This window comes from Canis lupus, chromosome 3 (assembly GCF_048164855.1).
Source record: "Canis lupus baileyi chromosome 3, mCanLup2.hap1, whole genome shotgun sequence".
Taxonomy (NCBI): Eukaryota; Metazoa; Chordata; class Mammalia; order Carnivora; family Canidae; genus Canis; species Canis lupus.
Window position 1 is genome coordinate 43,036,540 of NC_132840.1, and position 12,641 is coordinate 43,049,180.

The following is a 12,641-nucleotide window of genomic DNA, read 5'->3' on the forward strand; positions in this document are numbered from 1 at the left end:
TAGACACATTTTGTATTTGAAAACTAAAACTAAATTATTTCCTAATTGCCTGTTAACATATGTGTATTAAAAGCTTAAATTTGGGGGCACCTGGGTGGTTCAGCCAGTTAAGCGTCTGCCTTTGGCTCAGGTCACAATCCTGAGGTCCTGAGATCAAGTCTCACATCTAGCTATCTGCTCAGCAGGGAGCCTGCTTCTCCCTCTCCCTTTGCCTGCCACTCCACCTGCTGCGCTCTTTCTCTCTGTCAAATAAATAAGTAAAATCTTTTTTAAAAATATGCTTAAAATTTTCAGGTAATGTTTAAATATGGTCCACCCAGTTGCAAGCACAAATCAAGTCTACCTTTTGCAGAAAAAAAGGGGTTTTTTGGTCAATCTCAAATTCTATTATTAAACAATGTTAACTCCTTTCTCCTTCATAAAACTCTTCTATTTTTATAAAAAATACTATGGACATAGTTGTACTGTATTTTAAACTGAGGGGTTAATATATATTATTTCTAACTTTCTGTATCTGAGTTTGTGTTTTAACTTACATAATATGTAAGCTACTGATTTTGTGTGTTACTATTTGATTTCTTTTCTCCAGTTATATAGAAAACATTTATGATGAATACATTAATTTAATGTATGTTTGTGCTGTCTTTTCAGGGCTATTGATATTAAACATTGTTTTTATAGATTTGCATAATTATATACCTAATGCATTTCTAAGGAGGAATGCTGGCTTTAGTTTATTCCCCAAAGACTGAACCTTGAGTGCCATCTTGTGGTTAAGGAGAGAATTAGCATTAGAATGAGCATTGGAAATATCCCCTTTAAAATAGAGACATGGAAAAGAAATATAGACAAAGGAAAAAAATCGCTTTAAAAAATAATTTCTAAAAATAATTAATTAATTAATTAATTAATTAATTTCTGCCAAGCAACTACTTAGTATCTGCCTGGATGGTCTTAGACACAGGGAGCTCAGTACTTCAAGGACCACTCAAACAGCTGGAATCTCCTGTATTTCTAACTAAAATCTAATAGCTTATGATATTCAACAACTCTAGGTAACAGGTAGCAACTTACAGTGCCAATAAAATTGTTAAGAATTTAAGATAAACGGGACACCTGGGTGGCTCAGTGGTTGAGCATCTGCCTTTGACTTGGCGTGATCCCAGAGTCTGGGATCGAGTCCTACATCGGGCTCCCTGCAGGGAGCCTGCTTCTCTCTCTGCCTGTGTCTCTGCCTCTCTCTCTCTGTCTCTCATGAATAAATAAATAAAATCTTTTTTTTTAAAAAAAGAATTTAAGATGAACAAAGATTTGGATTTCTACTTTTACTTTTTAACTTAATAATTATGACATCTTCCTTTACAGTCATTTAATTTGCATTTCTTTAGTGATGCTAAACATTTTTAAAATCATATATTTTCAGTTATATAAAGGCAAATGGGTGAATAAAAAGGAAAATGTTAATACTTGTGTAGTTTTTTGAAGACCAAGATTTATCAGAGAGGGATAAAAGGTATAAATCAAGTTATATTTTATGGGAGGATGGAGGGTTAGAGAGAGAGAGTGAAAGAGAGAATTTTAAGCAGGCTCCATACCTAGGACAAAGCCTGATCTCATGGCCCTGACATGACCTGAGCTGAAATCAAGAGTTGGATGCTTAACCAACTGAGACATCAAGGTGCCCCAGTTACATTTTTTTTTCCCAAAGTCATATTTATTCTGAGTAAGATTCCAATTTTTTTTGGTTGGTTTTATTTTTTGTGTTTGCTTGTTTACTTGTTTTGGTGCTCACACAGAGGTTGCAGAGGGCTGAAAATTGTGTGTATTCTTGCTAGTTAGGAATGTAAGACCTCTTAATTCAAGGGGACATTGAATTAAGGGGGTCATGCCTTAGCAATAGGGCTAGATTAGCACCCCCAGTAAAAGCTGTTCTAGACCCATAGGAAAGCTTAAATATCCTTGTATATGTCAAACTGATTTGTAAGATACTGACCTACATTTAAAACAACTATTATTCATCTTATAAAATGTACTCAAGGATCTAAAAAAACCCATGATTATAATAAAGAGAAATTGAAGAGATGCAAAATGCAACTGGAACATCTACAGATAAAGTAAATTTAAAAATGTAAATATACACTGTTGGGAACAATAAATTAGATATTATAGAAGAAATGACCCATGAGACTAAAAATGTAGCAATATAAACTCTTGAAAATAAGCATGGAGAGAAAAGAGACTGGGGAAAAAAAAGAAAACCTCAATGAGCTGTATGGCAATATCAAGTGGTAGAAGTTACATGTGATTGGGCATCCCAAAAAGGAACTGACAGGAAAAAAATACATGAAGAAATAATTATGCCTAAAAATTTCCAAGTTTGATGAAAGCTATAAACTTAGAAATTAAGAAACTCAATGAATCCCAAGAGACGTAAATATAAAGAAACCATACCAAGGCACATCGTAATCAAAGCACTGAAAGTCAGTGATAAAGAGAAAAATCTTCAAAGCAGCAAAGGATAGGGACGCCTGGGTGGCTCAGTGGTTGGGCCTCTGCCTTTGGCTCAGGGCCTGGTCCCGGAGTCCCAGGATTGAGTCCCACATCGGGACTGGAGCCTGCTCATCCCTCTGCCTGTGTCTCTTATGAATGAATAAATAAAATCTTAAAAACAACAACAAAACAGCAAAGGATGGATAAACACACACACACACACACACACACGCATACACACAGAGACTGCATGTAGAGTAACCAAAGATAAGAACAATCAATAACTATATGTGAGAAACTTTACAATCAAAAGATAATGACAGTTTTAGAGTTCCTGAAAGAAATTACTGACCTATAATTCTATAGTCAGTGACAATCTCTCTCCAAAATGAAAGTGAAATACATTTTTCAGGCCAATAGATCCAACTACATAGATGAAGTGAACAAATTTCTTAAAAGACAATATTTACCAAGATTCTCTTAAAAAGAAATGGAAAATTTGAATAATTTTATGTCTACTAAAGAAATTGAGTTGATAGTTAAAAGCCTTCATACAAAGACAAAGCTAAACCCACATGGGAATTTTTCTAGGCATTCAAGAAAACATAATATCAATATATAGAAATTCTTCTTGAAAATAGGGCACTTCCCAATACATGTTATAAAGTCAACATTACTCCTTATTGCAATCCCTATCAAAATACCAGCAGCATTTTTCACAGAACTAGAACAAATAATCCTAAAATTTGTATGGAATCACAAATGACTCCAAAGAGCCAAAGCAGTCTTGAAAAAGAAGAACCAAACTGGAGGTATCACAATCCCAGATTTCAAGATATATTACAAAGCTATAGTAATCAAAACAGTATGGTACAGGCATAAAAACAGATGCATAGGGATCCCTGGGTGGCGCAGGGGTTTGGCGCCTGCCTTTGGCCCAGGGCACGATCCTGGAGACCTGGGATCGAATCCCACGTCGGGCTCCCGGTGCATGGAGCCTGCTTCTCCCTCTGCCTATGTCTCTGCCTCTCTCTCTCTCTCTGTGTGACTATTATAAATTAAAAATTAAAAATTAAAAATTAAAAAAAAACAGATGCATAGATCAATGGAACAGAATAAAGAACCCAGAAATAAACCCCCAATTATATGGCCAATTAATCTATGACAAAAGTGGCAAGAATATGCAATGGGAAAAAGACGATCTCTCCAACAAATGGTGTGGGAAAACTGGACAGCTACATGCGAAAGTATGAAACTGGATCACTTTCTTACACCATACAAAAAAATAAGCCCAAATGGATTAAGAACCTAAATGTGAGACCTGAAGCCATAAAAATTGTAGAAGAGATCACAGACAATAATTTCTCTGAATGGTCATAGCATTTTTCTAGATATGTTTCCTGGGGCAAGGGGAATAAAAGTAAAAAAATATTGGGACTACATGGAAATAAAAAGCTTCTGAAAAGGAAGGAAACAACTAACAAAACTAAAAGACAACCTACTGAATAGAAGAAGATATTTGCAAATGACAAATCCAATAAAGGGTTAGTATCCAAAATATATATAAAAAAGATTGTACAACTCAACACCAAAAAGCCAAATAATCCAATTTAAAAAAAATGGGGCGCCTGGGTGGCACAATTAAGTGTCCGACTTTTGGTTTCGGCTCAGGTCATGATCTCAGGGTTATGAGATTGAGCCCCACATCAGGCTTCGTGCTTAGCACAGTTTGCTTAGGAGACTCTTTCCCTCTGCCCCTGCCCCCTGCATGCTTGCTTTCTCTTTCACTCTCTCTCTCTCTTTCTCTCTCTCTCTCTCTAAAGTAAAGAAATAGTTGGGAATTTAAAAAAATTTAATAAAAAGAAACAAAATAAAATCGGCATTACTTCAATAACAAAACCAAAGACAGTACCAAAAAGAAAGAAAATAAAAATCCATTATACATAAATATACCCCATATACATTGATGCAAAGATCTTAGATAACTGAATCCCATATATATAATTATAGTAAATAACATAGATGTAATAATAATATAATAAATTAATTATACATGACCAAGTGTGGTTTATGCCAGGAATGTAACCTTGGTTTAATATTTGAAAAATTTGGACAATGTAAAATAGAGTAAGAAAGAAGAATCATATGATCATCTCAATAGGTGAAGAAAATGTTAACACTAGTTTCTAAGTGTCTGCCTTCAGCTCAGGTCATGATCCCAGGGTCCTATCAGGCTCCTGGCTCAACAGGAAGCCTGCTTCTCCCTCTGTCTTTCACTCCTGCTCATGCTCTCTTTCTCTCTCTCACTGTCTCTCTCTCTCTCTCTCTCAAATAAGATCTTTAAATAATAAAAAAAGATAAATGATTTTTAAAAATTAAAAAAAAAAAAACAGCCTCCAGACTGTGAGAGAATAAATTTGTTATGTCAGCTCTAGGAAACAAATGTGCCTTGCCTTACCAGTTGATGCTTTTATTACTTTTATGGTATTAATCTTACACCACATTTGTTTGCTTTTCTAATGACTACTCTGCTAGGAAACATACTGGAATAATTTCTGTTTACCATCACACTAGTGAACACTCAGAACGTCAGCACAATCAAACCCCGTTGCTCTGCTTGTCTGTCTGATTTGATATGTTTGTCTTCTCTTTCTCAAAAGTAATGTACACTTCCCAGAATTCATTTGGAAGTTCAGATGACTTCTTTTTCTTATTCTAGGTATGCTGCTGCTGTGGCTGGGCTGGCTAGAGAAAGTAGAAGGCTTTCCAAAGCCAATTATCCAACTGAAAGAAATCAGCTCTGCCCAACTCCAAGTAAATTGAGTTCAGCCTATTTGTTTTGCTTTGTTTTTAGCACTAGAATATTAGTCATAATAATAAATGTAAATCCTTTTTAAGTTCAGATAAATATAAATCAGTGAGACCTAATCTTGTGTTCTCCTTTTAAGGTTGCTTTAACTCTTTCTAACAAAATAAATTCAGTAAATTACTTACATGGGAATTGAAGCTTTGAAAAAATTCATTTATTTACATTTTGAAGCTTACCACCCTTTAATAAGTTAATGTACAATTTGAAAATCTAAGGGTAAGTTTCAAGGTGTATAAAAGCATTCAAAACAAAAAAAACTCCAAATAAACTGATCCCTAAAGATCATTGTAGACTCAGAGATATATGCAATATGGCTGAAAAGAAAGAACTAATGTTGGTTGAGTTGTTTTTGGTGATCTTTTTTAAAATTGTTTAAATGTTTTAAAAATTTAAAAAATTTTAAAACATTTTAAAATGTTTTAAAAAATATTTGGAGGGCACCTGGGTGGCTGAGCCCCTTAAGTGTCTGCCTTTGTCTCAGGCCATGATCCTGGGGTCCTGGGATCGAACCTCGCATCAGGGGGAGCCTGCTTCTCCCTCTTCCTCTGCTACTCTCTCTGCTTGTGCTCTCTTGCTCTCTCTGTCTCTCTCAAATAAATAAAAGCTTAAAAAAAAAAAAAACAACCATTTGGGATAAGTTGAGGGGGTTTCTTGAGCAAGAAGAGAATTGGTAACCTATAATAGAAATCAGCTATGGAGGGGAAAGCATTGGGTTTAGATACCAGGCCTATGCAGTTATGAGAAAGGCACCAGTTTCTGCATCCTCACCAGTATTGAGTACATAGAAAGTGCTCAGTAAATACTTGTTTCTAATATTCTGCCCTAACATGGGATTCTTGTGACTAAGTGACTCCATATATGTAAACATTCTTTGTAAACAGGAAAGTACTAGAAGTCTTAGTTATTGCATTTCCCTGATACCTGTCCTGCAAACACAACAGCATAGGCATGCCAGGCACAGGCAGCCGCCTTTTATTCAGTGGTTTTTCAAGAGCCCTGTTGCCTTATCTCTGACTTGCGTTTCCCTGGCTCAGATTCTTCTTCTCTTCCTCCTTCTTGTTTTGATGTACCACTCAGATTTCCTTATCTGACCTATCAGCCTCAATCTTCTCTATTCCATTCTCCAAGAAACTTGCCTTTTCCAGCTGTACTGTGCTTCTTCCATGAACTCTCTGCCCTCTGCCATCCCTGTGCTCCCAACATGCTCACATCTGCACCAGAGGGAGAGAGCTTTTGGTTCAGTTGATGATTACAATAATTCCTGTTCATGCTTTGTCAGACTTCTTTCTACAGTTCCCATCTGCTTGTGTTTTTCTGAGTCTAAAATCTTTTGTTCTCCATTTCGTTTGGGATAAAATTTATACTCTTTGACATGGCAAAGTCCTTAATGCTCTAATCTCTGTCTGCCTTTTCAGTGACATCTCTTCACACTCTCGCACTCTCACCCTAAACACAATACTGACCTAGTGGCTCATGACTATTTTCCTTCCTCATTTCAAAAAAATTTGACAAGTGTGCTGTGTTTTTTCATATTCCCACTTGAAACACCCTTTCTTCCTTTCCTTTCTTGTACCCATCCATCCTTTGAGATTCAGCTCAGGTATTGCCTTCTCAAGGAAACTTTCCCTGTGGGCTATTAGTGCACTTTTGTCATGCCATCTCATGGCTCCCACAGAATGGGGAGCCTGATGCAGGTCTTGATCCCAGGACTCCCGGGACCCAACCAACTGGGCCACCCAGGAACCTCTAAGTTTTCTATTTCTATGTAACAAATCACCACACACTTAATAGCTTAAAAAACACAAATTTATTGTTTCACAGTTTCTGTGCGCCCAGAGTCCAGGTATGGTGTAGCTGGATCCTCTGCTTGGCATCCCATAAGCTATGATCAAGGTGTGAGCTGGGCTGCAGTGTCATCTGGGGGCTTGCATGGGGAAGGGTTGCCTCTAAGCTCACTAAGGATGTTAATGGAATTCATTTTCTTCTGTCCTTAGGACTGAGGCCCCAGCTTCTTTCTAGCTGTATGCCAAAGAGCTCCTTTAGGTCCTAGTGGCTGCCTGCAGTTTATTGCCATGTGGGCTTTTCCAACATGGCCTCCTACCTCATCTAGCCAGCAAGGAGAGTCTTTAGGGCAAGTCTGATGGCAAAATGGAGTCTTATGTAATGTAACATAATCATAGGAGTGAGATTCCATCACCTCTGCCATATTTTATTGATTATAAATAATAGGTGCCATCCACACTTAAAATGTAGGAGTTTACATAAAGATGTGAACACTGGAATGTGGGGATCATGATGAGCCACCTTAGAGTTTGTCCTCCATACATGCTATGTTCAAGTCTCTTTACTGCCAATCTCCTTAGGAAATGACCTCCTGAGGAAAGAGGCCTACCTCTCAATCTGCCACCGCACAGCACTTCATCTAGTAGCCATTCAGTGCTCATGAATGAGTGAATGAATACTAGAATGAAGTAGAGTTGTTACGCTTTTATCATCTCTGATCCTGGAAGAAGATAAATAAACCCTTGATGAGTGAACAAAGTATGAAAGGTGAGCTGGAAGAGAGACACTTTACGGAATGTCTAAAAACTGATTAGATCTCCATGCTGAACCTGTCATCTTTGAAAAGGGAATAAACTATATTTAGTGTCTAATCTTACTGCCAAGAGGAGAAACTATATGTAAGAGGTTATGGTAAGTTAGATTATTGTTCAGAAATATTCACTATCTGTGAGGCCCCTGGGTGGCTCAGTCAGTTAAGCATCTGACTCTTGATTTCAGCTCAGGTCATGATCTGAGGGTTGTGAGATCGAGCCCTATCTCCTTGAGTTTCTCTCTCTCCCTCTGTTCCTCACCCCACTGTCACCCTCTCCCCAAAATAAATAAATATTTTTAAAGGTTTTATTTATTTATTCATGAGAGACACAGAGGCAGAGACATAGGCAGAGGGAGAATTAGGCTCCCCATGGGGAGCCTGATGCAGACTTGATCCCAGGACCCTGGGATCACAACCTGAGCCAAAGGCAGATGGTCAACCACTGAGCCACCCAGTTGTCCCAATAAATCTTTTTTTTTTTTAAATAAATATTCACTATCCTGTTCCATTTCCACAGGCAAAATGTACTCTCTTGACCCCTGACTTTGAATTTTGCCATGTGACTTGTTTTGATCAGTAGAATATTGGTGAGTGTGGTATGCCGAGTTTGGGAAGGGTTTGTGCAATTTGGCTTGCTCTTTTTCACTTCTGCCACCGTCACAAGAACATGCCTGTGTGGTCGCAGAGAAAGATTAGAGCCATAGAGCTGACCTTCCCCAGACAACCTTCCCAGCTATTCCCAGCCCAGATAAGCCAATCTCTGGCAGATCTGCAGACATGTGATCTGAACAAATGCTTATTGTTGTATGCCACTGAGATTTTGTGGTTCTTTTTTTTTTTTTTTTTTTGTGGTTCTTTATCATGTAGCAATAGTGAATTTATACAGCATATGAAAGGGAGGCATGACTGTTGAAAAAGGAATGAATTCTGTGCTCCTCTTTTGTAGAGGGGCTTAGCATACCATAGTTTGCTACTGAGAAAAATTCACCAGACATTGAGGAGGTGGGAGGAAAGAAGAGGTTTTTATTCCTGAGAAATTGATAGTTTCCTTAGACTGAAATTCCATGCAATTCCACAAACTCTTACTTATAGATATGGTGGATTCACAGATATCTCCATCAATTCTTAATTTTTGTCCCATTTTGGGTGGCGAGATGTGTACAGCTCCTTGTACTACCCCAGGAAATCCTGGTTTTCCCACATCAGGCTAAAGTAGGTAGTGACTACTTTTCCAGTCCTCCAACTATAGCCTTCCAGACCTTCACTCCCTCACATCTACCCACACCTGTGTAATCTCTATTTTCTATATTAAACTCCTCATTCTTGTATTAGCTATAGGGTTTTCCTACCTGAACCAGACACAGAAGTGAATGGAAATAAATCATTTGGCAATAATCAGAGCTCATCAGTCAGAACAAATGTTAATATCTTTACCAATTAAATTATTTTCAGGTTAAAAAAAAAATATATATATATAAGCAGAGTTTCCAGGATCCATCCCCAGAAAGGCATACAAACTATATGGCAATTAGTGTTTATGCTTTTATAAGTTATTTTGTTAACATAGTAACAGAGTTCTCACCTTTGTATTGATTCCAACCAGTATATACAACGTTTCTTGGAGGGATTTATAATACTTAAAATTTTTTCAAAGAAGGAAGTTCAAAATAATATTTTTTCTGTGTCATAAGGAAACATTTTTATATTTGTTTTACATTATGCTCAGCTACTCAAACCAGAATTTCTTTTTATTGTTCTGAGGAGGGTTTTGTGTGTGTGTGTGTGTGTGTGTGTGTGTGTGTGTGTGTTAGGTTTTGTTTTTTAACAGAGCAGGAGCTAGAAGGCAAATGGTCAAAGTGATTGACTCTCAACGTTTATTCCTGGCCAACAACTGGTGTCAGCCCATCATGGTAATCCGATTTCCCTTGCCAGGAACTAGCTTAGGAGCAGTATGTGACACAATTCTGCCTGAGAGGAAGTATGCTAAAGGCTTCAGGAGAAGGTTTTCCTACTCTTAAAAATGAGACTCTGAAGAGAAAAATTGCTTTTTTTCTCTCTGGATGTTGCCATGTCTGATGTGGATACTAGAATAGCTGCAGCTCTCTTGCTGTGACTCTAAGGTTGAGAACACCACCAAAGATGGGAAAGCAGAGCAGTGGAAAGAACTGGTCCTTCATGATATTGTTGAGTCACTGGATCATTCAATCCTGCCCTACCTCTGACTTTCCTCTTCTGTAAGATAAGACATTTGCCTGTTGTTTAAACTGGTGTGAATTGGGCTCTGCATCTCTTGTACCCAAAAACATGTAAATTCAGAACAGCCTACACATGGTTAGAAAGAGCTGGAATTAGTTGATCAATGATGTGTTCATAGAAAATAAAGTAGATTTTCTCAAGGGAAAGACAGAATTTACATTTAAATTTAAGTTAAAGCTAGAAATTAATATTAAAATAGAAAACTAAAAATTCAATCATTGGAGACCTCAAGATTCTCCCAGGATAATGGCAATTGTCTAAGCTCATAGCTCTCTATAAATCTATCTACAAAACAAAGAGACCAGGAGAACAATTCACTCATCACCCTTGTCCATAGCATGACTAGAAGGCAATGAATATTATAAGGTTTATTTGATAGGTAATTAGGGAAATGAATGCATGAGACAACAGAATTTGTCCTGGATCCCTTAGTAGGCAATTAATTTGGTGGTAATTGTGCAGAAGGGAGGAAAATGCAACAAGGTCATTGAGGTAGCAAAACAAATAGCACCAATTAGGGTTAAACATTCCTAGAAAACAAGTTCCCCATTTTGAGTAGAAATATTGAGCAATATGGATATGGTATCTATATTCTCCCCTTAAAATATAATTAGTTTATTTCCCTGTTTACAAGACTATAGAAAAAAGATGAATCTTCTTTGTATGATATAGGAGGCTTCCTTAATCCTGCCTCAGTTTAACTAGCCAACCCCACCAAACTCTCCAGTTTAACACAGGGATTTGGGATCTGATGAACCTGTGATGAATTCTTATTAGCTAAATGTCCTTGGACAAGTTACTGTAGGTCGCTTGGTCTCAATTTCCTCATCTGTAAAATAAGGATAGCAATACCTGCCTGTCACAAGGATCATATCTAGGTTAAATAATATTATCCAAATAGACTACTTAGCACAGCAGCTGGCACAGCATAAATGCTGATGTGTCAATTCCGATTACTTCCAAATCTGTCAAGTCCTCTTCTACCTTTGTGCCTTAGTAGATGCTGTGTCCTTAGTGTAGACTGCTCATACCTTCCCTCTTTACCCTTCTCTATTCAGCCAACTGCCCCTCCTTTGTCAAAATCTAAGCCTGTTTTCACTTAGACCCAACGATTCCACTCTTGTGCAGCTGAAGCACTCACAGACACTGTTTCCCTCATATGCTTACTGGCACTTAGTGGGGACTCAGTAAATACACGTTAAATGAATGAACTAACAAAGCATAAAAAGATAGACCATAACAGAAAGAATGATTTATGACAAAATATTTGCAAAATGTGCAATTTAGAGAGTTGTAAAGGTTGCTTGCATTCACTACACAATCTTAGGCACTAGTATAAATGCAGGAATGCATCTTTTTTTATTGTGTTCCCTGCCATGTCTGTTAATTTCTTTTATATTTCCTCTTACAGTTGAAATTTTTGCTGATACACAAACTGAAATGGATAGTGTCATGAAGACTGGTAGAACAAAGGAGAGGTGGAAGAGTGTAGCTTTACCAGATGGTGGTAATGAGAGTGAGTCATGGGAAGAAGAAGTGGAAGACCTGGTCACCTGGACCAACACTCTTAATACAAACATTTTAGAAGATTAAGACTGATGCTCCAGGATTTAAAAAATAAACAGCCTCAACCACAGCTCAACTTGTTAAAGCAACTTTGGAACTTGGATTCCATTTTTTTCAAGTTGGTCTCATGCTTTCACTTTAAGTACAAATTAAAAATATAAGTATAAATCAGTGAATGTTTCTTTGAATTTTTTGAGCTCTATTTCATTGTTTGAAGATAAGTTAACCAAATTAGGGGTATTCATTGTGGCATTTCAATCACTGGTATTACACCCACAGTTGTTAGGCTATGGGATGCAAGTTTTTGCAGGAGGGGCAGGAAATGAGTCGGAAAGAGGCTAGGATAGGAGGAGAGCACTAGGGAGCTTCAGAGGCTGGACATTAACCAAGGAGAAGAAGGATCTTTACAGTTAATTACATCTGCCTGGTTTAGTGTCATGTTTCCTCCATATTTAAGGGATGAGATGTCATCCATCCACCAGTGTTTCTCTTCTGTTTTCTCCCAAGAAAACACATTGTTTCCTCTCTGACCTTATCCCCTCATATTCTCGTATCTTTATTTTCTCCCTCTCTTTTTGCTGCATTGCCTCAATCTGCAACTGTACTCAGGTCTCTCCTATTTTAAAATACGTCTCCACCTTTGACCCTATACTTCCTACTTCCCTCAGTACTATGTTATTCAGGGAAATCTGGCTGGCTTAGTTGGTGGAGTATGGGACTCTTGACCTCAGGGTTGTAAGTTTAAGCCCCAAATTGGGTGTAGAGAAAAATAAAATCTTTAAAAAACAAAAACAAACGCTATATTATTCATATTTTCTCAGTTACGTTTACTGGCAATAGTCTATCATTTGCCATCGTTTTTTT

The 12,641-nt window shown here is 37.5% G+C and overlaps 1 protein-coding gene across 21 annotated transcripts in view; it reads left to right on the top strand.

Annotated features, from left to right (window-relative positions):
- Positions 1-11,948, top strand: part of UBE2U (ubiquitin conjugating enzyme E2 U) — a 50,318-nt gene extending 38,370 nt beyond the window's left edge. For 14 of the 21 annotated variants that reach the window (XM_072820603.1, XM_072820606.1, XM_072820607.1 and 11 more), the window contains 3 exons: positions 5,210-5,304; positions 7,181-7,252; positions 11,623-11,948. In XM_072820603.1, the coding sequence (XP_072676704.1) occupies positions 5,210-5,304; positions 7,181-7,252; positions 11,623-11,804 (349 nt within the window). In that variant the 3' untranslated portion in view covers positions 11,805-11,948. Of the gene's footprint in view, positions 1-5,209; positions 5,305-7,180; positions 7,253-7,722; positions 7,910-8,472; positions 8,543-11,622 lie in introns of all 21 variants that reach the window. The other 7 variants (XM_072820612.1, XM_072820596.1, XM_072820605.1 and 4 more) reach the window with 5 other exon arrangements.
- The last annotated feature ends 693 nt before the right edge of the window (positions 11,949-12,641 follow it).